Raw genomic sequence first — 26,095 nt, 5'->3', positions numbered from 1 at the left:
TATAATAATTAAGGCGGAGGTATGGGTCTCTGGAGAGAAGTGAAAGGGCGAGGCAGGACAGGCGGTGTGGAAGTGGATGGCTGGGAACCCAGGAGTGGTGGGGCTATAGCAGAAGAGCCCCTGCTGCAAGGGATCCAGATTCCGTCCGAGTTTAAGAAGGAGCTGACACTTCTGGTGAAGAATCAGGTAGGGCTGCGGCTGCCTCCTTCCCTGCTGCTGTAGGTGACCGGCACTTGGGTTAGGTGTCACCTCAATTATATGCCCTGAAGGCAGAGATGGAGCACCACACGACCCTCCTGAGGAGGCAGGGACACACAGACATGTGCAGGCACTTTTGTCACCACAGGTATTGCTATTGTATTGTATTGTATTGATTAAACCTTGATCCTTTCCCTGTATCTGGGCACTGAGGTCAGCATCAAGCTTTGATGGCCATTTTCATATTCAGAGTAGAATTCTTTCATCAGCTGAGCACTTGCCCAAGATGACTTCTTCTTAAAGAAAGAAGTCTGGCTAGGCGGTGGTGGTGGCGCACGCCTTTAATTCCAGCACTTGGGAGGCAGAGGCAGGTGGATCTCTGGGAGTTCGAGGCCAGCCTAGTCTACAAGAGCTAGTTCCAGGACAGGCTCCAAAACCTGAGAAACCCTGTCTCCAAAAACAAAAAAAAACAAAAAAAACAAAACAAAAAAAAAAACCAAAAAAAGAAAAGATGTCTGAAACATGGGACCAGAACGAAGGCCAGAGATCAGCCAGAGATGCTATTCTCTCATTACCCTCAAGGCCTTCTTCACGGCCCAGGAGAGATGAGGTCAGTACTACGCTTTCCATCTCAGGCCTTACGCCATCCTTGCAGCAAACCGGTGAGATGAGCGGGCGAGGATCAACAATGAGGAAATCAAGTTTCAGAGACGCCAGACTCTAAACCCACGCACTGTCCAAGAACATCTGGCTCAGCCTGAGCTCCTTCCAGGAGACCAGCCAGTGCCAGTCGTCACCTTGGGGCCTGAGTTCCACTGACAGGATCTGGTAAGGTATCACCTGCTGTTCCAGGACTCAAACTTTAGGATCCCCAGACGCACGAGCCCAGTTTCCATTGACTCAGGCCACTTTAATGCTGAGACTTTACGCGACAGCCTGCCCTCGTGGGCCAGCACACAGTGACAAAAGGCACATTTTAGTAGCATCCTTGGGCTCAGATTCTAATTCTAGCCGCTGGCCTTGATGCTCATCTCAAGGCCCCATTAATCCCAGCTGAATTCTCTTATTGCTTTGCCTTTCCCCCAGAGGGTGCTCTACTGCCTGAGCCAGAGTGGAGCTTAGGTTACAAGCAGACAGGGCTGCCTGTTCTCTTCTTCAGGCGTCTCACTGCAGAAGAAAGCTCAGCAGGTGGGGGCAGAGCCATGTGGGCGTCAGACAGAAATACTCACCACCTGACCATGAGTCCGTGCTCCATGAAGTTTTTCAGGTTAGGAAGGGTTTGCCTCAAGTCTGGAGTCCCCAGGCCATGCTGGTATCTCAGCTGCAACAGGAAGAGAACAGGATTTTAATTTAAGTGTACGACGACTGTCCCAGCCGCACAGAGGGACAACATGGTTCTTCACGTGCACCTTCGACTTGAACACGTGGCCAACCTGCGTCTTGGTCTGGTCTTTTCCATTCCTAGACCTCTGTGAGCTTTCCTTATGCTATTGATACACCTCACCAGGAGTATTTAAGCTAGAAGAGATTCACTTATTTTTTTTTTTATGTGTATGACTGTGTTGCCTGTGTGTGTGCACCACATGTGGCCTAGAGCCCAGAGGCCAGAAGAGCGCGTAGGATCTTTTGGAACTGGAGTTACAGGAGGTTACGGGCTACCATGTAGGCGCCAGAAACTGAACCTGGGTCTTCTGCGAGAGCAGTAGCGCTGCTAAGCATAGAACCGCCTGCAGTTTTGTGTATATGTGGTGTCTTGTGTGTATGTTTGCACAGAACCTGCAGTTCTGTGTATATGTGGTGTGTCTGTGTGTATGTTTGCACAGAACCGCCTGCAGCTCTGTGTATATGTGGTGTGTCTGTGTGTATGTTGGCGTGCATAAGTATAAGCCCGAGGAAGCTAGGAGAGGCGCTGGGGTCCTCTGGAGCTGGAGTGGTTAGGGAGCCACCAGACACAGTGCTAGGAACCAAACCCTGGTCTCTGCTAGGGCACTCCACACTCTTCCCACTGAGCCCCTCTCCAGCCCCTCAGAGATTTTAAATCACATGTACTTATGTCATTTTCACAGGGGCTCTGGGTTTCTCTACAGCATTCACCGTGTCTTGTGTGTGAATGGGGGGGGGGCTGCTGAGTTTTGGCCTTAGTTTTATCCAAAGATAAAAGAATGAAAAATAAAGTGAATTTAAGAGTTAAGTAAGACTTTGTTACCAAAAAGATTAATTGAACACACAAGCATCTAGCACTCAGTTGATTTTTCGGAGTTTACTCTTTGGGACTGAGATGATAAAGGGAGAATCACAAAACACAGGTGAGCATCTAGGATGTTCTGAATGAACACACATCAAGTCGGGAGGCAGACGTCTATGGTGTGAGAGCTGGAAAGTGCCTGGCTATTATTTAAGCTAGTGGTAAATTTCTCCGGACCACAGGTTCATCAGGGCAGACAACACTAGTCTGGGCCTGTTTTTCACAAGTCTTTCTGTTCCATCCGCTCTGACGGCTAGGGAGAAAATTGGTAACAGCTCTTGAGAGGCCACAGGAAAATATTCTCTCCCTTTCAAACTTAGTTTGGTGACCCAAATCACCTCCTAAGATTTGCTAGCCTTGAATTATAAGATCTACTCCATATTAAATGACATCATCCCTTATATTAATATAAAAGCATTTTTTCCACACATTGATAAAAGCAAAATGGCTGATATCCCAATATGACATTCCTGAATTCATTGTTTCAATAAAAAGTGAAATTGTTTACACATGGCATAAAAATTTCACCTGTGATTCATACTGAAAAATATTAAATATTAAAAAAAAAAGCCCATGTGCACTAGCAGGAAACTGTCTCTGGGCCAGCACACAGTCAGCTGCCTGCTCAGGCTTCACAATGGGGTTGAGTTGAGACCACAGTGAAAGTTTCTAAAGTATGATTTCCAGAGCGGGGGTGGGGAACGAGACTCCAGTGAGGCCTTAACCATTTGTTACGTTGCACTACCGAGTGAGCTAGCAGGGTTTGGGGAGAACACTGGACTGTGAGCTAGCAGGATTCGGGGAGAAGACTGGACTGTGAGCTATCAGGGTTCGGGGAGAAGACTGGACTGTGAGCTAGCAGGGTTCGGGGAGAAGACTGGACTGTGAGCTAGCAGGATTCGGGGAGAAGACTGGACTGTGAGCTAGCAGGGTTCGGGGAGAAGACTGGACTGTGAGACAGATAGCAGGGTTCGGGGAGAAGACTGGACTGTGAGCTAGCAGGGTTCGGGGAGAACACTGGACTGTGAGACAGATAGCAGGGTTCGGGGAGAACACTGGACTGCCTTCCCAGCCTCGTGAATGAAGAAATCGAGGCTGACAAAGGCACCTGGCCTCTCAGCTGCTCTGCACGGCCTCCTGATTACAGCTCTGGGTTCCACCCGCCACGCTCGTGCTCAGTTCTCAGCAGAGAGAACTAAGGAGACTGTCTGTGCTGTGGTTCTGACAGTTGAGAGCTCTCCCAGCACCACATAAACTGGGTGTGGAGGCAGAGGCCTGTGATTCCAGCACTCAGGAGGCTGATGCAGGAGGACCAGAAAGAAGCTGAGGGTCATCTTGGGCTATATACAGAGTTTAGGGTTAGCCTGGGGTACACGAGACCCTGTCTTAAGAAAAAAATGTTCCTATCATATGTATTTCTGACAGGGATTCCCCTCATAATGCTGTGAATATGTTTTTATTACCATTGGTTAATAAGGAAGCTGCTTTGGGCTATGGCAGGGTAGAATATAGCACGGCAGAAAATCCAAGCATGAGGGAAGAAGGTGGAGTCAGGGAGACGCCAAGTAGTCCCTGAAGGAGAAAGATGCCAGAGCATCGCCGGTAAACCACAACCTCATTGTGATACACAGATGAGTAGAAATGGGTTAATTTGAGATGTAAAAGCTGGCTAGGAATACACCTCAGCCACTGGCCAACCAGTGTTGTAATTGATATAGTCTCTGTGTGATTATTCGGGTCTGGGTGGCCAGAAAACAGAAGGACAGTCTCTATTTACAGTTTCTATTTAAATTCAGGGTTTAATAATAAAATGCTGGGAGGACCTCAGAAACCTAAAGCACCACTGTCACCATGAGCCAATACCAACGCCTGCTCTCCAGGGACGGCCTCGGAAACCTGAAGCACCACAAGTTTGCCATGAGCCAATACCAGCGCCTGCTCTTTGGGAACAACCGCTTTCGGCTGCTCCTTCCTAAACTGCACCTTCAGCAGCACCCACCATGCTCCAGCTGTGAACGATGAGAACCCAGCCACTTCTCATTCACACAATCTTACCCACTTTCACTGCATCAGGAACTCGACTCTCCATCCACCCCACATGCTTTCCTCATACTGTCTTCAGTACAGTCAGTATCATTTTTATTATTATTGGAAACAAGGTCTTATGTAGCCCAGGTTGGCCTGAAACATGCTATGTAGTCAAGGCTGGCCTTGAATCCCCGAATTTCCTGCTCCCACCTCCCATGTGTTTGATTGCAGGCATTGCCACCATACTTGATTTCAGTATCCCACTGTTCTTAAATCAAGATTCAAAGTTGAGCCAGGCGGTCGTGGCACACAATCCCAGCACTTGGGAGGCAGAGGCATGTGGATTTCTGTGAGTTCAAGGCCAGCCTGGTCTACAGGAGCTAGTACAGGACAGGCTCCAAAGCTACCTGCTGAACTTACTATGCTTCCACAAATAATGCTCAGTTCCTTTCTCATTGCTTGTTTGAAATAAATAAGGGGCCTTTTTTTTCTGCTTGCTGAATTTGTAAGTGTACCTATCAATACATGCTCACACCGTGAAGAAACCTTAGCTCTTTCCCCATCTGACTAAGCACACCATGTCCATCCATTAAGTCCCTCCCCCCGATCCCCAGGTGTATTTTCTGGTGAGTCAGTTCACTTACTGGAGTTGCAGTTTTCTTCTGTATAAAGTGGGGATGTTTCTTGCCTCAAAGCACGCAGTGGGTCAAAGCCAGTGTCTGGCCCAGGCAAGTACCCAAGCAAACAGTCTTACTATTATTAATATGCACACACATTCTTTCTGTTTGAGCACCACTGCACCTACCACTGGGTTAAAACCCGCTCAGTAATGGCTTATTACTTTAACTAATTAGAAGGGAATTGGCAAAGGAAGAAATGAGTTACTTCCCATCAAAGGGCAAAATCTCAAGCATTAAGCTCGTATTTCAAATGCTAATTTTGGCTCTGACTGGAGAGGCAGTGGTGGAAGCACGCATGTTAATGGCTTCATGACAGCAACGCGGGAGTGGGTGACCGACACACGATGTGGGGGTTAGGCACCTGAGTGACAGCTCCAGCATGGCTCTGTGGCTAAGTGCAAACTTCCTCCCGGGTTGAGCTGGTCAAACATTTACAAGCTTTTAAAATTTCATGTTCTTTAACAAGTCACCCTGGTAAGGTACCATCAAAACAGGAAAGGGAAAGGGAAAGGGAAAGGGAAAGGAAAGGAAAGGAAAGGAAAGGAAAGGGAAGGGAAGGGAAGGGAAGGAAAGGAAAGGAAAGGAAAAGAAAAGGGCAAAGTCGGAAAGACGGCACGGAGAGAGACCTGGGCTTACTAAGCTCCGGATGTCTGGTTCAGCCGCTCACTCATCAGCACACCTGGGCGAGCCGTCTTGAGAACCACACACTTAGAACCCTCCTTACCATGTAAGCCCTCCAGTAAGTTATGGAACCAAGAGGACCAACAGCATCCTTCTGGTCTACCGTGGAGACTGATGAGCGTGGACAGTTCTTGGGTGTCTACTTGACTACATCTGGTAATAAAACCCGAGCTGTTGGCTACACCTCTAAGAGATTTTTCTTGCTTGGAGCATTTGAAGCTGGAAGATCCACCTTAAATCTGGGCTCCACCTCACTCTTGCTGATAAATTCATTTCTTCTCTGGTATTAGAGCCTTCTGACATATACTGAAGCCCATCTGAGACATCCAGTCTCTTGGGCCAAACAGCTATTCAATTCTTAGATTCTGTTGGGAGGGAGCCATTGCTGAAATAGCAGGACCACAGCCTGTAAAGCCAATCTAATAAGTTCCGTGTGTGTGTGTGTGTGTGTGTGTGTGTGTGTGTGAGAGAGAGAGAGAGAGAGAGAGAGAGAGAGTGTGAGTGTGTGTGTAGAGGGAGAGAGAGAACCTAGAGAGCCCTGATTATACACAATCTGATTACAGAGGATGGAGCCTGCCTCACAGGGTAAGCACTGGAGAGGCACAGGCAGGAGAACCAGCAGTTCAAGGGAGAGATCAGGAGATCAAGCCACCAAAACGCTCCATTCCTGTTTCCTCTCCTTGCCCCAGCTCCACCAAAGGCCACCATCACTGACCGCCATCACCCCCTGCACCCAGATACTTCCACCTCTCTTCCTATTGGGGAGGGGAAGGACAAGGGACCCAGGCCCCTCCTTCCCAAATTGCTTTGAGTCTAACCACCTCAAATTCGGCTCTGAAATAAACACCTTTCATAGCAGCCTCTTCCTGTACCACCACCCAGAGGCTGGGAAGTTCATAAATAAAATTTTGGTTTCAATTAATCTGAAGTTCAGTTTCCTTGGATTGGTCTAGGACGCTCCACGGAAGCAATTAAATTGCTCTGCAATTCAGTGGTGGGCAATAAGGATGAAAAGTGCATGCAGATAATAAAGTAGATGGGAAGTAGGCAGCGATGGTGCAGTTTCTCGGGGTGAATTAATTACAGCACTGTCTAGGAGCACAAGAAACTGGAGCAAAGGGTACATTTGGACTGCAACACCAACTACAGCCGTGCCAAGTTCCAGGAACCATTTTCTTCCCCCAAAATAAAGTACGCCGTCTCATCCCAAGGCCCATCAGGTGGCTGTTTTACCAAGTGAGGCAGTTGACCTCGATGTTAGAGCTCATGGGGCTTGGGGTAAACTGGTTTGCACAGCATGGCGAGTGTAGCCTCATCAGCAGGTCCAGAGACGGACTTAGAAGACAGAGCAAGAGTGCATCTCTATCAGTGAGTGTTCGGCTGAGTGGAGACGTTGGTTTTCACATCCAAGCATTCAATTTGAGTTTTAATTTTTAAACACAATTTTCCGAGGTCAAGAAAGACTCTGGGGGTTTAGGAACCATTTTGTCATTTAGGTTTTGGCAGAAGAGACGTTCACTTTAGACAACTTGTGTATATACACACACACACACACACACAAGTACACTCATCCACACAAGGCCACTTATTGCGTGGCATATTAGTTCCATATGGAGTCTAAGCAGAGCTGCATGATGTTTGATACAAACCGTCTGTTACCGTGAGGGAATGTGGATTAATATGTGGCTTCAATAAAGGTTACTAAGACATCAACACTTTCGTGATGGGATTACAATGAACATGACTACAAAGAGAACTGGTCTGCAGGAACTGAAAAGCGAGAAATTAAAAATGTACATATGCATCAAAGACTTAGCTTTAGAGTTCTGGCTTATGTAGTTAAAATCTCTGCAGGATTGGTTCCTAATATTTCAACTCAGGATGAAAAACTAGGGTCCCACTGACTTGAAAAGAGCTAGATTATGAGCTTTAAAAAAGGGCACTACCATGTCCAAACCTGCCCTTCTCGAAGAAAACACGACTCATTCAGAGATATGGAAAGGCTACTTTGAGAGTTCTTGGCATGAGCAACCACACTGTTTCTTAGAGTGAGTCTTGACAACATACATCTCCAAGGAAAAGCATAAAAACTTGATTATGAGCCTCTGGTTGCAAGAACAACCTAAATACTTTCCCAAGCCCATCTATAAACACATGCCAGTCTTGTCCAGGATAGATGGGCTGTAATGTAAACACTGGACACGGCCAGGCCTGCCACCCCGAGTTCTGAAGCCTCAGCATCCAGTTTAACAGCTCCACAGAGCTCCAGACACTCTACAAGGCACACACACGGTCGACGGCCCTCAGAACACGGATTAATATGAGAGCGAAACAGTACTGAAAACACCTCCCCACCTGCTTCCATCACCCCAAGGGAGGAGAGGTCCCAGCAGACCCCAGGGCAGGGGGAGGCCAAGCCTCTGGGTTCTAACTGCAGGCTTGTCTCTTGGCACTGCAATGCTTTGCTATTTTTCCATCCTTAGAGAGGGTAGGACCTCAAGTGCCCCTAGTGACCTAGCCCTGTGCAACCTCATAAGCCGTCCCCTACTCTCTGAGGGGGTGCCTGTGGACCCTATATGTCTCCTGGGGGTTAATCAGAGCTGCTCTGATCTTAAGATGGCCACAGCCATGTCATGGCCAGAGGACCCCACAACAAGCCGAGTCTCCATCACTGGCAGGCAGCCAATTCAACTTATGAGGACCAGCAATTAACATCGGAGTGGACAAGCAAAGCACACATGTGGAAGCAGCTGTAAGCAGTTTAATTAATCCCCTTCAAAGGAAGGCCATGCGCTAATAAAGGGTAACCAGAACCGTGCAGAATCCACGGGTGTGCCTGCCCACGCAGTCCAGCGGGCCCAGCCTTTACTCTGCCCCCAGTGCTGACAGACAGCACACCCTGATTTCACTCATGACCTGTTCTACCTTGATCTCTGACCCAATCAGATCCAACTCAGCATTCCTGCCTCTTGTTGATGCAATCTGGCAGCATTTGGAACTGCATATTAGATCAAAATTGCATTAGACTGTAACAGAAACCATTTTCCAGAATGTTGCAGGACAGTCACAGGGAATAATAATAGTAGTAGTAGTAAATGCAGCCTTTAGTGTTCACCTCTCTCATTATGACTGAGATCTGCACAGGCTGTTGCCCGTGGGAGGAGTTTATGTTTTCAGTTTCCAGCGATCCACTGGATGGCTGTGCCCCCAACTGCTTCCTTCTCTACACCAGCTGATGGCTACTTAGTTGTCTCTCTGTTTTGTATATTAAGTAAGTGTTTTAAGGGGGCTGGAGAGATGGCTCAGTGGGTTAAGAGCACTGGCAGTTCTTCCAGAGGACCTGGGTTCAATTCCCAGCACCCACATGGCAGCTCACAACTGTCTCTAACTCCAGTTCTAGGGGATATAATATCTCTATACCAATGCACATAAAATAAAGTTAAATAAATTATTTAAAAAAAGTAAGCGCTTTAAATATTTGGATACAGTTTTCGGTTGGATTTGCAGTTTTGTCTCCCTTGTAACAGTATCTGGGAGTGGAATTGCTATTCCAAGGGCAAATATAGGGTTAAATTCCTTTTAAAGATATACAAGTTTCTGAAAGAAGTCAACAATGTTACATTCTCTGCATTAGAGCATTATTGCTTGGGTGGCTTTGCTCACTGTCTGCAGTTGACATTGTCAGTGTGAAGACTTTTAGCGATTCTGGGGCTGGGAGAAGCCAGTGCAAAATGCAGGGTACTTCCCTAGCATGTGCAAGGTCCTAGACTCAGTCCCCGGTTCTAAATAAATAACCTACCCAGGAGACCGTGCGGCAGTGTCCCTGCTGACTAGTAGTGAGCATTTTTTTTTTTTGAGTGCTTGTTTGTCACTGTGTTTCCTCTGGCCCACCTTCATTTCCATTAGCTGAACACCTAAGACCCCACTGGTTAATCTTAATCCTTCCAGTTAGGAGCCCTGTTCAATACCACTGCTATCTAATCCAGTTACAACAGATCATGTTGATCTCAATAAACACTATCCTATACTTAATGGGGATCATCCACAGGAAGAAAGATAGAAGGTATAGAAAAATGAAAATATTACCATATATTCAGGGATCCCTTCGGAAGCAGAATGGTGGCTCTAGCCCCTAACCCAAGTGTGGCAAGACCCTGGCCCCTATCAGCAAACAGATGACTCTAAATTTCAGAGTTTCACTGGAAGAAAAAATGAACTCAGGCCTGGAGAGATGGCTCAGCTGGTGAAGTGTTTGCCACACAAGCACCTAAGGATTGAGTTTGACTTCAGCACCCATGCAGAAGCCTGGGCACGGTGGGTTGCACATGTATTCCCTGAGCTGGGGAAGCAGAGGCAGGAAGATTCCTGGGGCTTGCTGGCCGGCCAGTCAGACTGAATTGGTGAGCTTCAGGCCTGGGAGAGACTGCTTCAAAAATTAATAGGAAAGGAAAGAAGACACCAGACATCAATCTCTGGCATTTCATGTACGTACATGCACATATACAAATTACTTTAAAAAATTTATTATTATAAATTTAGGCACATAGGAGTAGCAGCACTTTCTAAATGATCTAGTAGCCACAAATACCATACCTGATCATTAATAGCAATTACTCAATCTAGTAACTATTGAGCAGTCTGTGTGTGGTGATGGTAATGAAGGCAGAAATATGTGTGTGCATAAGTGCTTATGAACACACACATATGTAGCAGGGGAAATTGGAGATAATTTGAGATTCAGAGACAGAGTTAAACTGTAGGGCTTGAATTTGCATCCCAAGTCTGTGAACCCCGCCATTTTGATTCCTAACCACCTGAGAGTAGCGATGCTTACAGACATCTTGATTCATTCTCAACCTGTTGCATGCAGCCTGAGGGTTTACATGTGCAGTTCTGTTAGTCACCAAAACAACCACACAGGATCGGTGGTGTGAATTCGGATCTAAAGCTAAGGGCACTACCCGCCATCTCCCAGGAGCAGGTGTGGGAGGTTGCCATTTGAATCCAGCTCGAGAGCTGGACACGGCACTGTTTAAATATTTACATGCTGGTGAGGAAAGATTCTCTCCGCTTGCTCCTCATTTAGCAGCAGCACTTACAGAGGAGACCACCAGTTCTCATCAAAGCAACGTTCCCAACAGTTGTGTTTCTGCTCAGACATATTTACATCATTAATTCCCATGGCATCTTTATTGTTCTTCTCATTTTCAAACCTCCTCCAGTTTTGTTTTTAAGAGAATCTGGTAATCAAGTGCTTTAAAGGCGACAGCATTCTCTGGAATACACTTTTCTTTTATTAATACATTTTCTCCTCTAAGAAAGGTTAATTTTGTTATGATACAGCTCCTTTATGTCTTTCGAGTTGTTTCACGGAAGTTCAATGACTTCACGCGTGCCCACTGTTTAGTCTCTGACTGACCCTAAATAAACAGAGCTTCAGGAACACCCGGACCAGCGGAGAGCATTGTCACTGCTCTCCTGGCTTGTTTTGGAATAATGAGTCATTGTGTGATCTAACACAACTCATTGGATATACACTTGTATTGGCCGGCTTCCTTTCAGTATAGTGAAATTCCTGAGGCAATTAATATATACAGAAAGAGGAGCTGTTTTGGCTCATGGTTTCGGAGGTTCTGGTCTGGGCTCCCCTGTCTTGGGCGTCTGGCGAGGTAACACATCATGGCGGAAGCGTGGTATAAACAAGGGCAGGACGAGGAAGACATGGTGTCCCATCATCTTCTTCAAGAACTAGCCCTCAGTGATGTTCCGCAAGAATCCACTCTCTTTAATGGTTCCCCCGCCACCAGAGGGCATCACTTAGGACCAGTGGGGGATACCCCCACGAGAGGCTAGCAGTCCTGAATGGAAGACCCGAAAAGGGATGATCATAAAATGACCATCATAAATACTCCCCAGAAAGAGATTACCCATCAAGGGAGTGACAGTTACATAAGGGAAGCTAACTTCCTTCTTTATTTGAGTTTGAAGTGGACGATAGCAGGCATAATTTTAAAATGGTCCTATCTCCTTTATTCTCCAGTGTTATTTTATGTTTACCGCAAATGGAGCTATCATTGGGTCTAATCTAATCACAAACCTTCAGAAACATTTTCCTCCCCACCCACCAGGTGGGGGACAGCAAAAGAGAAAGGAAATTGGAGGTGAGAGAAGGGTCCGATGGGACATTTCTGGCCAGAAGATGAGAAGTCACATGAGAAAAAAGATGGCCCCCGGCTGACAGCCAGCAAGAAAATGGTAACCTTAGACCTGCAGCTGAAGGGAGATGCACTCTGCCAACAATTTAAACAAGTCACAAGTGGGTAATTCCCAAGAACATCCCGCAAGAGCAAGCTGGTCCAACACCTTGATTTTGGCCCTGAGAGACCCTGAGCAGACTTCTGACCCACGCACTGTGAGATAATGCAGGCAGGTGAGATTCCATCTGTGCCTCTCTCACCACGAGGCCAGGCCTGAGCAGCTGCTGACAGATAGCGTTCAGATGCAGAACGGCCAGGTGAGAACATCTGTGTGACTCTATCCAGCACCTCACGTCTCCACGCCTCTGCCATGTGCCAGGAACCATGCGCACGCGGCTCCAGGGAAGCATGGCGGGCTGTGGTCCAATTATCCAATTACTCAGTGGCTCGTTTAGGTGTGTGTGTGGGGAAGCACTAGGGAATATCCCACTCACCTCATTGGTTTCCTAAAAGCTCTTGATAGTTTTGTTAGGGTAAGATTCAGATGTTCAAAAGTTCAGAGGATACAGGTCGGGTAACTCAAAACACATGAACAAGACAGATCCGTGGTAGCGACAGAACAGTACGGGATCTAGTTCTATACTGGGGAGGCACAACGTGGACACGCTTCTAAAAATTTCTGAGCATAATAGTCACAGTCCAAATATCATAACATGGGAGGCAGAGGCAGATGGATAGAAATCAGCATTATCCCTGGCTACAGAGTGAATTTGAGGTCAACCTGAGTCACACAAGACTGCTTCAGAAAACAAACAAATAAACACCAAGACAAAAATCAGTGTAAATGAGACAGAGGTATTCTATACTAGTCCACACTAAATAGGACTGATTTATTAGGTAAGAGACAAAGAGAGATACAAACTAGAATACAGGCAAAGTAATTTTTTTACAAATACATAAATATAAATCTGAAAATCCAAACATCAAAAACTGTAAGACAGTTACACACACACACACACACGCGGCGTGGGGTGCAGTAAAACTACCAATGCACTTTACTGCTAAATGTCCGGGGCCCCATGCAGGGTTGTCAAGCACAGGGGTGAAGTGCACTTTCCCTCCTCCCCGCTGAGATGAGATCCTGTGGGAAAAGCTTTCGTGAGGCTCAGGACTGAGCTATCACAGGACCCAAGGCGAGTAGTTAGTGGCACTGGAATCTGACCACTGGGAGGCAAGGAGCGAATGTGAGCTCTGTGTCTGGGCTACCGGGCAAGGAACTGTTTTTGCTGAATTTCACACAAAAAAGCAGGACTGCAAACATTTTCTTAATAAAAAAAATTCACTGAAATGGGCTGGCAGGTGAGAACCTAATTTTCTTTTTAAACATCACTCTCTGGTACTATTAATTTTTGGAAAAACTATGATACTAAGCTGCTAATTGAATCTATTAGTGGTTCCAAGGACTATGCCAAGGTTATTAAATAATGTGATCTTCTACCTTCAAATTACCACTTTGACATTAATTTCCCAGCTAACTCCCCACATTTCTGACTCAACAATAATATAATTAAAAGCCAGTTCAGCTGGTGGCTCTAATCCCAGGATGTGAGAGGCTGAGGCAGGACTGTCAGTTTGAGACAGACCTGAGCTACACTGAGAGACTTTTTTCTTAAATAAAAAATAAATAAATAAATAAAAAATAAAAAAAATAAAAACAAAACCAAAACCAACCAACCAAACAAACAAAAACCTAAAAATACAGTTCATGTGAAATAGCACAGACGTTTTAAAACCCAAAGGGCCCTGAAGTTGGTCTTCTGGATCCCCTGCCCCAGCCTGGCTTCTGCCCCCACAGAATGTACTCAGCAACACCTGCCCCTACCGTCATGGTGGGGCTTGAGATATAACACAGTCTGCGAGTGGCAAGAACCCCACAGATGCTAATTCTCCTCCCTCCCCTCAGTGGTCCTAAGAACACGACTGCGGCCCCAGATTAACCACTAACACCATACTTTTCTGGTTCACTCTTCACCCGTCTCTTTTCCTAAGACTCAATGTTCCTATTTGGGGGTCTTAACTGGATAAGGAATGTCTACAAAGTCGAGATGTGCTAACGGGGTCGGCTGAAGCGAGGGCATAGAAAAATGGGGTTCACAGTGGCAGGGTCACACCCTGCAGGAGTTAACTCTTTAGGGCCCAAGTTTACCAGTAACATAACCATTTCGTGAGTATCAAAGGGAACCAGCCTGGCTAGGACACTATCCTTCCCGTTCTACCTGTGGAGGTGCAGGGCGAGGGTAGCCTGACTGTATCCGTTCAGCCAGCAGATATTGAACCCTTTTTGTCGAAGGCCATGGGCTGTTACAAATATACACACAAAAAAGGCAGCTCCTGCTTTGAGAGTCATCATAACGTAAAGGAAACGCGACTTGAAAGTCAGAAACATGGTATATTAAAACATCACAACCGAGGACAGTACTCAAGCACAGAGATGCGACCCCTAACTAAATCTCGGGGGACAGGGAGGTCTGGAGAACACTGACAGCCTGCCGGGCCGAGCAGGCAATCAAGTCAGCAGGAGGGAGGGAAGCAGTGACAGGAGCTGGTGTGAGTGTGTAGATGCCTAGGGGAGAGAGAGAGAGAGAAGTTGGGACACTCCAGGCCTGGGGTGGAGGAGGGAGAGCGCGAGAGCCATGTGCCCTGCTGGAGGAGCAGCAGACTTTAACAGGGCTCCAAATTCCGAGTGTCCCAAAGGGGCTGGTGTGTCAGACAACAGTGACGGGTGTGCAGAGGAAGACAAACAAGACAGCCTCAAGAAAGGAGGGTGAATTTTATACAAAAAAGGAAAAGAGATGGAGTGGAGACACAGAGAAAAACTCCCGTCCCCCCACTCACCCACACACCACTTTCTTACTCTTGTGAACTTCCAGGAGACAATTCTCCAGTGGAAGGAGACTGCAGGGGCAAAGAGCAAAAGGGGACAGCTCTATGGCTGCCCAGTGGAGAGCTGGGAGTGTGGTAGACACTGGCCTACCCTGCCCGGAGGTATCTTAGGCTCCATGCCCCCGAGGGACACTGGCCTACCCCGCCTGGAGGTGTCTTAGGCTCCGTGCCCCTGAGGGACACTGGCCTACCCTGCCTGGAGGTGTCTTAAGTTCCATATCCCTGAGGGACATTGGCCTACCCTGCCGGGAGGTGCCTTAAGCTCCAATGCCCGAGGGCAGCGACTGAGGCTTCCTGCAGGTGGAGACAGTTCCAGTGTCCTCAGCAGGACAGGAGAGGGCCTGCCTGGGAATAAGCCTGTGGGACCATCTCTCCTGAGCAGAGTCTGGGGCCAGGGTTACAGGGCCGTGCCATAAGGAGCCTGGCCAAGCTCAGCTCCCTTACAAGGACAGCTTTGCCCCCATTGGCCCTTTGGTTTGATGGCTCCACGGAACAGGACCTATTTCCTACGTCTCTGTTCACAGTCATTGGCTTTCGGCGAGGAACTTACAGACTTAATTCATGCCCACTGCCAGGCAGTTCTACCTGTTAAAAATATTACTTCTCTGGTGAGCTAAACATTTTCCCTTTTTGATTTCTAAATATTAACCCAGAGCCTCAGCCAGGTTTGATTTCACTCCTCTTGGACAAGCTTCCAAATAGGAAGATGGTGGCTATCTCCTTCCCTTGGATATTCTTTACTTATGTTTTAAATTAGTTGCATAATGACAGATTTAACATATATTTCTGGGCTTATCAATAACTTCCATTACAGTTTTACTCTGTATCAGAGAAAGTTTTCGTGAAGCCACGGTGACATAAAGGTCAACAGAGAAGGGGTCCTTGATTCCCTGGCCGCTCTGTGTTTCGTCTACGAACACAGCTGCCTGGTGCCAGCACTGTCCCAGCCCGAGTCACTGCCAGCCCTGGGATGGGCCTCGCCTTTGACTCCTCACAGTTATGCCTACACCATACTGTTCCTTCAGCTTCCAAGAGCCTCCCAGTTCCTTCCAGCCCTGGCTGCAAGGGGCTGATGTGTGGGATCTCCTCGAAGTCCTCTCGTTTGGGACCCTGCTCTACAATGCTGTCTGGCACTGGGGTTTAGACAGGGAAGATCATGAGTGTGCAGCCCTCGGGGTGCAAAGGAAGAGAGAGCAGGTTTCCTTCCGCTCTTGTGTCTGTAAAGACACTGCCAGCCGGAACGGCCCTCACCAAGCCTGAACATCACGACAGCACCTGGTGGTTAGACTACCCAGGCTATGACGTTTTCCCCAACACACACAGGATGATCTACAAAATCTTTGTCTTGTAGATTGCAGTTCAAACCTTGCACACTGACATGGTTTTCCTGACCGAATGAACCAGTGGGAACAGCACAAACAACTGAACGACCAGCCTCCAGACACCAAGCTCTTGCCCTCCTTTCATACGGCGTGAAGTCATCGAGGTTTCTTATGTTTGCCTTAGAGACGACAGCACTGAGGTTGAGAAGGTATACAATGACCAATAAGAAGCCAAGACGATATTCAAACCCTGGCCTGCCTACTTCAGGCCGTGACTGTCTAACATTGTCATGGCCCCCATGCTAGGTCCTTTCTTTACAGCAAGCAAACCATGATGGATTAAACCATCACAGAAGGACTAAATACGCTCCAATATGAAGAACATATTCCCCTCAGTTTCCTGTGTAGACTGTCTTAGAAGGTAGTGTATTTCTCGTCCATTAGGACGTTAGGAGGAAGTGCAGAGACTGTTTCTTGGAGATTGCTACTGTCTAGTACCCAACCAAAAAACAAAACAAAACAAAACCCCCAAAACCCAACAACAAAAAACAAACAAAAAATGTTGCAGGCTTAAAGGCGGATAGGCAAGCATTAACTAACGTAGCAGACTTGAAAACACTGAATTTGAAACCAAGAGGCAATCTGAGCTGTCCCTCAATAATCTCAAAGGGTTCAGGAATCGGTGGCTCTGGGTATTTTGTGGGAACACTCATCTGGGTTTATGTGTACATGGTCATGTATGTGTGTGCGTGTGCAAGCAGAGGCCAGAGGTCAATGCTGATCACCTTCCTTAGTCACTACCTTACTTATTGTTCTGAGACAGGGTCTCTCATTGAACCTGGAGCTACTGATGAGGATGGACTTGCTGGCCAATGACCCAGGGCTGCCTCTGTCTTCTCCCCCAGCACTGGCTTATAGACTCAGACTGCTGTGCCTGCCTTTTTATGTGGATTCTGAGGATCCAAACTCCAGGTCTCATGCACGTACAACAAGTGCTTCACCCACTGAATCCCCCCACTTCCTCCACTCCTCTCTTCCCTCCTTCCCTCCCTCCCTCCCTCCCTCCCTCCCTTCTCCTTCTTTCCAGGCATGTTTTGAAATGGCAGCCTAATTGGATTAACAACAGAAGGTCGGCTAAAAGCCAGTCATACAGTCATACCCCTGAATCTGAGCTCAGTCTCCTGTATTGACACACTAGCATTTTCTTCTCTGGAGCGGGAAACACCAGGCACAACTGAAGACAAAGGTCTTGTACCAGCACCGAGACCACTGAGCCTCGCACATCAAGTGTGGAGATTCTGGTCTCCTCTCCCACTCCACTCCCACCACACAAGCAATGGCCTGTGCTTCACACTTCACAGGATGGCAAGAGGGCCCCTGACACGCTAAGAGGAAAGAGCACAGAGAAAGACATTAGCTGCTCTTTTAGATAAAGAGCCGAGCTAAATCGCCCTATAGTGAGCCTCACAATTGAGAAACCCGCCTATGCTTTCAGCGCTTCCTACACAAATGACACACTAAGACCAAGACTAAAACCAAAACCAAAACAAACCACAATAACAGCAAAAGGCCTGGGGCTTTAGACTGGTAGTGGGAGCTCACGGCTTTAATCCCAGCACCTGGGACCGAGGAAGGTGGAATCTGTGAATTTGAGGCCAGCCTGGTCTACAGAGCTGAGTTCCAGAATAGCCAGGACTCCACAGAGAAACTCTGTCTTGAAAACAAAACAAAAACAATTACCCCTAAAACAAAACAAAACAAAACAACCCCCCTCCAAAAACAAGAACAACTTAAATAATCTCTAGTATGTTAATGTAGGTAAGAGGAAATATAAATACTACACACATGGAACAAAAGGATATTAGCTAGAGAGAAAAAGGTCATAGCGTCATTAAACTAAGGAAAGCAGAAATGAAAAACACAAGGGCATAAACCAGGGGTAAAGCAAGAGCTAGTGTGATGGGCAGGAGGAAAGAGGGGCTTAGGGGACCGTCGTCTAGGAAACTGGGTGCTGAAGAACTCAAGGATGCGTCCCAGAACTTAAGGACTTGAGTTTTCTGGCCACAGGATCACTGAACAAACAACCATAAGAGATAAAAGTAAGGCACACACACGTCTCTGGACTAAAACAGACCTGGTGAAGTAGTCAAGGGAGTTGCTACACCCACCCAACTCTGAAAAGGGAAAACAGGACAATTACCCCTGCCAATCTTCAGGAGTGCTGTCAGGATCAAATCAAATAACAACACAGGAAGATCTATCCAGAAAGCATCCTGAGCCTCATTTAACGGCCATGCGAGCTGCTTCACTTTCTGAGCTTTAAGGGGCTCATCTGTAAAGCGGGGTGATTCTACCCATTATGGGTGCTGCGAGGACTGAAGCTATGTCTGACACACGGCTCTCATGCTATGACCTACGGCACCACGTCCACACACGGGTCTCATGCCATTATCTACGACAGCATCTTTGCTGCCCACGTCAGTTTTTGGAATACTGATTCGCTCACAGAGGACACGAGGCAGACGGGGTCCCGCTAAGTCAGAATCCCTAAGAAGAATAAGCAAAAACAGATTGAGAAACAACCCCGCTACAAAGTGAGCATCAATTTTAAAACCATACCTGTCAGCTGAAGTATTTCCCAGGAAGCTCACCAAGGAATTCACCCAGAATATGCCTGACTTTCTCACTGGTTATTTCTGTGTACTAGGCATATTAATAAGCATACACACCAAAGGGTGTGTAAGTGTGCACGCATGCACAGGGAGAAACATTAGAACCCACTAAGGAAAAATAAATCTCTCACACATGAAAATGAAGGAACTGCAGGGGCAGCACATTGAGAACGAGGTTGAGGCCGTGGGATATACAAGCCAATAATTTATGTTAGGGCTTCACAAAATGTAGGCACTAGGAAAGGAACCAAAATAAGTCAAATTACATCAATGAAAAGGTATGAGAAACCGGGCTGCCCTAGCTGGGATGCAGTTCCTTGCTGGAAACAGCGATGCCTGGGCTTCAGGAAGCTCTGTGACAATGAAAACAGAACCGTTCATCACGGCCGAGAGTCACGGCCATGGTGAGCAGTGCGCCCACGCCTGCTGCCATGCATGCAGTCTTGTGGGTTTCTGCTTTGTTTTTAAATTTTTTGGGAGAAAGCAAGTTCAGATCATTTCTAAACTAGCAATTTGTCTGTCTAGATTTTGTTAAGCCTGTTATGGTTACGATAAAATATGATCTTTCATATTAAATCACTTCTGACCTTGGGAAAATATTGCTTTATATTAACTGGCTCTTGGGACCCTTTAATTTTATGAACATGCACTTTAGTTTTTAAGAGTACGAAAGCAAAACTGGATATTCCTGGTCTACTACATCATGTTAACAAGCTAGCATGGATCTGGGAACACACAGAAATAAAACACAGCAAATCTCCATTGAATTAGTCTCAAACAGGAAGGGATGCTGACAATTAAACACAAAATATAGCCAGCGCTTCAAATCCCTGCATGAGGGACTGTGCCAAGCAGCTTCCTGGATTCACAGCTCCCTGCCCAAGGTCATCCCAGGGAAGAAAGTCACAAAGTGAAGGAAATTCCAGCACCCACTTTAGGGCAGGAGCCGGCCCTTTCCTGGCTGTGCGGTGACAAGTATTTCTGGAATAAGTGACGAAAAGAACGAAAACCATGTAGGCTCGTAGATCAAACAAGGGCACTCAAGGTTCAAAACGCCGCGTCTTAGATAGCAGCGGTAATGGGGTCACAGTCTTCGTTACAGAGACACAGCCAGGCGGCACGTCACCTTTGTGTGACTTAAGCAGGTTGCACTCTCGTCTTCTAGTCCTTTCTGGTCCTCTAGAAAGCCCAGGCAGAGCTGATGTGGCTGGGCACAACCAAGGGCTCAAGGAGGCACGCGGTGTCTGGCACACGGCAGGAGCTCCTGAGATGCAGAGTGAGCGGAGCCACGGAAAACAGGACAGATCTGCCGACTCTGAGGTGCGATCACGGGCCCCGATCCGAAGGATGATAAAGGCACCAGGGTCTTTCCTCGGGGACAGACCTGACACCTCACAACACAGAGGGCTTTGCCCTGCAAACACCCTCCAGGAGCCCCTCAGGCCATAAAAAGAAAAGTTGGTTTTGAAAATGATTCGCTTCTGCTTTTCTATTGCCACTGGAGAGTCACTCTCAAAGTAGCACTAAGAGCAAACGAGGAGCTGTGACAAACATCAAACATGGTGCGTCCTCACTGACAGTGCCCTCTATGAACAAAAAAAAAAGCAGTGCCTACTGATGCGGAGTAGATTCCTAATCCGACTGCAGCCCGAGAAGAAGCATCTGTGTGGACCGCAGATGGCATGCTGGCCACCTCAGAGTCACCTCTGCCTTGACCGTGTGCTCTTGGTTAGCTAAAACTAACCACGGGCTAGTGGAAAGTGGGTAGAGAGGGTAATTAATATTTATTATGACTATGTTCTAATGATTTACATGTTTTATTTATATACTTCACTTGATATCTTATTGATATATATCCTCATATTTCATATGACCCTGTGTTGACTGTATTTACCACTCTGGACCAAGTTTCAGAGAGCTTCTACACTGATATAAAGGGAACCATGAGCGTGGAAGCCAAGGTGTGCATCCTTCAGACCACCCATTACAGGACACACAATTGGTTGAAGGTCCCCGCTACAAATTCTGGATCCGTCCTGTGCTCCAGCACCCCAGCCAATGACTGTGTGGCAGAGATGCTAAATAAGACCCATGGTATGCGGGCATGCTCCAATGGGCAGGAGCTTGAGGGCTTCCTGTCAGTGTGGATGGATCTTTTTCAGAGCTGAATCACAGTCCAAAATTCCTCCTAATTAGTCCCCCTCCCTCCTCCTTTCCGTTTCTGTCTTTCCCACTCCCTTCTAATACACTGTTTTGCTGTCTAATCCACTCTTGGAATCTGCTCCTTGTTGGACCCTATACAGTCAGTGATGTGAATGCTAGTATCCTGTGTAAGGTTACTGGGAGGGGGAGAACACCAATAGAGAGCCACCCTACACTGAGTCTAAGACGCATTTCACAGTGGGAAGCCTGACACAAAGAGCAAATTCAAAAGGCATTCCGACCTAACGTCCTCCTTCTGCACCTGGGATAACACGCAGGGGTGAATGTATAATGAGCTGGAAGGAGGGAGGGGCATGCAGAGCTGTGGCTCCCCGGTACGATGCAGCTATGTAAGCTGTGAATATGTTTTATTACCATTGGTTAATGAATAAAGCTATTTCAGCTAGTGGCTTAGCAGAGCAAAGCCAGGAGGATAATCTGAACACACACACACACACACACACACACACACACACACACACACAGAGCGCAGGCACGCAGATTAGTAGAAATGGGTTAACTGAAGATATAAGAGTTAGCCAGGAATATGCTTCAGTCATTGACCAAACGGTACTGTAAGTAATGGAGTTTCTGTGTGATTACTTAGATCTGAATGGCTGGGAAACAAAAGAGCAGTCTCCACCAACAACTAACTTCCTAGCCTCTGAACTATTTGCTTTCTTTAAAAAAAAAGTAAGGATTATTAATTCTTATTTTATGTGTATATGTATTTGCCTACATGTGTGTATGTGCACAGCATATGTGCCTGGTATTCAAAGAGGCCATAAGAGGCTGTGGGATCTCCTGGAACTGGAGTTACAGATGGTTGTGAGCTGCCACGTGGGTGCTGGGAACTGAACCTGGGTCCTCAGGAGCCACAAGTGCACTGACCCACCGAGCCATCTCCGTGGCCTCTGAGCCACCCAGCCATCTCCGTGGCCTCTGAGCCACCGAGCCATCTCCGTGGCCTCTGAGCCACCCAGCCATCTCCGTGGCCTCTGACCCACCCAGCCATCTCCGCGGCCTCTGACCCACCCAGCCATCTCCGCGGCCTCTGACCCACCCAGCCATCTCCGTGGCCTCTGACCCACCCAACCATCTCCGTGGCCTCTGACCCACCCAGCCATCTCCGTGGCCTCTGACCCACCCAGCCATCTCTGTGGCCTCTGACCCACCCAGCCATCTCTGCGGCCTCTGACCCACCCAGCCATCTCCGCGGCCTCTGACCCACCCAGCCATCTCCGTGGCCTCTGACCCACCCAGCCATCTCCGTGGCCTCTGACCCACCCAGCCATCTCTGCAGCCTATGCACTATTTTTCATAAGAAAAAACTTTCGTATCACTCTGCCAAGACCCAGAACCTAGTACGGTGTATTCAATGAGTACTATCTGGCTTGTGTGTCCAAAAAGTACACAAACCTCGGTATATATGCTGAGTTTCAGTTTAAAATTAGAAAAGGAAGACACATCTTATAAAGTGTAGGGAAACTAGGGTAACACGTTTTGTTTGGAAAATGATTATACAAAAGTTATGAATTAACTTTTAAAATAAACAAAGTGAAGTACATCCTAATGACTGTGTTTCAGACGGGGCAGGGAATAAAAAGCGTAATGATGTCTCCCTTCTCCCAGCGACATTGCTCTAAAATACCTTAGACCACGACTAAAAGCCCTACATCCTCCTCGACTCTTATACTCGGCGATTAATGCCGCCTCTATGGAAATAAATAAAAACGCCCTGATGGACGACGGGAAGTGCATTAGTGTCCATGTTATCGCGCCTGGTATGAATGTAATGGGCATCTTAATAAGGAGATATAAACTCATGTCACTGATTAGAAAATGCGTCCAGTCACAGCCCTTCACATCCTCGGTGGGGCCTGACGGCCTTGTCGGGGCGGAATTACTATAAAGCAGATGATAAATTAGGGCGAGGGGCAGAGGGACACATAAATGAGCCTCGGAGACAAAGCAATTACATTCCAGGACAACTCACAAGGCAGCCCTGTCAGTTCCAAACAGGCCTGCCAACCTGGACAAGCCCGCCGCTCCGAACAGGCTGGGGCTGAGCTATTTGGATAGCTGGGCCATGGGCTTCCTTCGTCGTAATAACCCGAAAGTCACATTTACATGTTTTAGTCTTTTTTAATCTCCTAAATATCATGCAGTGATGTTCATCAGAGTTAAGACACAGGCACATTCCGCCTGGATGACGTCACGTCATCCTCGGGGGAACTTGTCATTACGAGAGCTTATTAAAAGAAAACAAAGCTTCACAAGTCTTTCGGAAGAATCCGAAGTGACATTACAAATGAAATCCAAAAAAAAATTTTTTTTGGCTTAGTTATACAAAGTAATTTCCTTCTTGTGGTTAGGTTGGCGGTCAGAGTTCAGCCATCTTTGGATAGAGTGACCGCCGCAATTAGTCTATGGATGGCACAGACACAGGTTCTCCCACTCGCTTCTAATGAGCTTTGATTTCAGTGCTCAGCACAGGGGATTGACCTGTACTCAGCAAATGCCCACAGATTTACCGCCGGCCTTTTGGGAAATCCCACACACTTGTAGGAATGTTGGAAGGAAAGACATCTGTCTAAAACCAGCCTGCTCGTCTGTGGAGAACTTATTACATGTCCTCAGGATGCCCACAAGCACTGTTTCCTACATCTCTTTCCATAATATAAAGGGGAAAATTCCAGAAATATTCCACACAGATTTCCTTCAGTCAATTTTTAAAATTTCTTCTCCATGAAAAATCAGTCCAAGCCTGCTTCCACATCTGAAAATGAACTAATAACATGGGAATATTTTATGATGACCAGGTCTATAGAACACACATAAAAACCCACTCTGCCTACATATACACTATATATACACTATTGCAACCATTAAAAGCAGATATGCTAATCTGTGATGCTAAGTAAACAAAGGGCTCTCCTTGACAATAAAACGATGCTTTCTGTCACGGTCGATGAAGTCTTCAGAGGCGACAAGCACTCACCTGGCACAGTGCTCCACGCTCCCCGGCACAGTGCTCCACGCACCCAGGCACATTGCTCCATGCCCCACGGCACAGTGCTCCACGCACCCCGGCACAGTGCTCCATGCTCCACGCACCCCGGCACAGTGCTCCACGCTCCACGCACCCCGGCACAGTGCTCCACGCTCCACGCACCCCGGCACAGTGCTCCACGCTCCACGCACCCCGGCACAGTGGTCCACGCCCCCCGGCACAGTGCTCCATGCCCCATGGCACAGTGCTCCACGCACCCCGGCACAGTGGTCCACGCACCCCGGCACAGTGTGCTCCACGCACCCCGGCACAGTGCTCCACGCTCCACGCACCCCGGCACAGTGGTCCACGCCCCCCGGCACAGTGCTCCATGCCCCATGGCACAGTGCTCCACGCACCCCGGCACAGTGGTCCACGCACCCCGGCACAGTGTGCTCCACGCACCCAGGCACAGTGTGCTCCACGCACCCCGGCACAGTGCTCCACGCACCCCGGCACAGTGTGCTCCACGCACCCAGGCACAGTGTGCTCCACGCACCCCGGCACAGTGCTCCACGCACCCCGGCACAGTGTGCTCCACGCACCCAGGCACAGTGTGCTCCACGCACCCCGGCACAGTGCTCCACGCACCCCGGCACAGTGGTCCACGCACCCCGGCACAGTGTGCTCCACGCACCCAGGCACAGTGTGCTCCACGCACCCCGGCACAGTGCTCCACGCACCCCGGCACAGTGCTCCATGCATCCTGGCACAGTGCTCCATGCACCCCGGCACTGCTGTCACATGCAGAAGCACACCACACCCGACATGCAGGTGCAAGGACCGGGACAATAAAACGCGGTGCAGTCACAGCTCAGTCTACAGACAGAAGTTTCTGGGTTCCATGGGGTCCCCAGGAGTCCCTTTCCCACTAGCAACAGAGCCACGATTTGGTGCATAGTTTCCATTGCTAAACAATACTGTTGACCTTTGTCTGGTTTTGAGCTGTGTGTGGACAGGACAGCACCGTGGGGATCTCTTACTACCACCCCACCCACCCTGGAACTCAGCGTTCGATAGTGGACTCTGTCCTCGTCTTTGCCATGGTTTCATGGTGGCAAGGTCCTCCGTATGTAAACACACTGTGATTAATGATGGACATGTTACTGACAGATTTCAGCTGGTCTCCAGCCTTTGGCTAATGTGCACACTGCTGCTATAAACACTCTCATATACAGATGTTCAGCTTCACTGGATGGTGCCAAATTCTTTCTCTTTTTGAGATGGGGGTCTCATGTATCTCAGGTTGGATTCAAACTTGCTACGTTAGCCAAGGAGAAACCAGAACTTATGATTCTTCTGCCTCCATCCCTTGAGTGCTGGGGTTACAGACATGTTCCAAAGCTAGCACATCAGTGGTTAGCAACGATATCCATGTGGTATACAGGTATGTTCACAGGTAAAACATTCATATATGTATTTTTGAAGCATAACCTCTGTGTGTGTGTGCGCGCGCACGTGTGTGTGTGCATGTGCATATGTGCATGCATCTGTGTGTGCATTTGCGTGTGTGTGCACACGCGTGTTTTAAAATCACATATGAGCTCCGAGAACAGACTGAAGGCGTAGCGGAGCAGCCCTGACCGAGGAAATGAAGACGGTATTTATTACTTCAGTCTCCTTGTCAGGGCACAATCCTGGGCTTAGAAAGACCAGCTCAGGGGTCACCCCGAGGAAGAGGCAGGCTGGCTCAGAGAAGCAGTTAGCTGCAACTCTGAGGTGAGAGTACGCCTGGAGCTCGAGGCCCTAGGCTGCCCGGGAACAAGACAGGACTGTCAGCTGTAGAGACAGACGGCTTTGGAGCAGCTCGGAAGAAGAGGAAGAGACCATGGTGCAACAGAGGCCGTGAGCCCCATCACATAAAAACAAGGAAGA

General features: G+C 47.9%; 1 protein-coding gene across 1 annotated transcript in view; it reads right to left on the bottom strand.

Moving 5' to 3' along the window:
* Uvrag (UV radiation resistance associated) overlaps positions 1–26,095 on the bottom strand; it is a 210,849-nt gene that overhangs the window by 17,743 nt on the left and 167,011 nt on the right. Inside the window, exon 14 of the mRNA XM_057756560.1 lies at positions 1,428–1,519. Within this exon, the coding sequence (XP_057612543.1) occupies positions 1,428–1,519 (92 nt within the window). The remainder of the gene's footprint in view (positions 1–1,427; positions 1,520–26,095) is intronic.

The sequence above is a fragment of the Chionomys nivalis genome, chromosome 23, assembly GCF_950005125.1.
Source record: "Chionomys nivalis chromosome 23, mChiNiv1.1, whole genome shotgun sequence".
In the NCBI taxonomy this organism is placed as follows: Eukaryota; Metazoa; Chordata; class Mammalia; order Rodentia; family Cricetidae; genus Chionomys; species Chionomys nivalis.
Note: the sequence above shows the minus strand (reverse complement) of the source record. Positions and strands in the feature narration are given on the sequence as shown.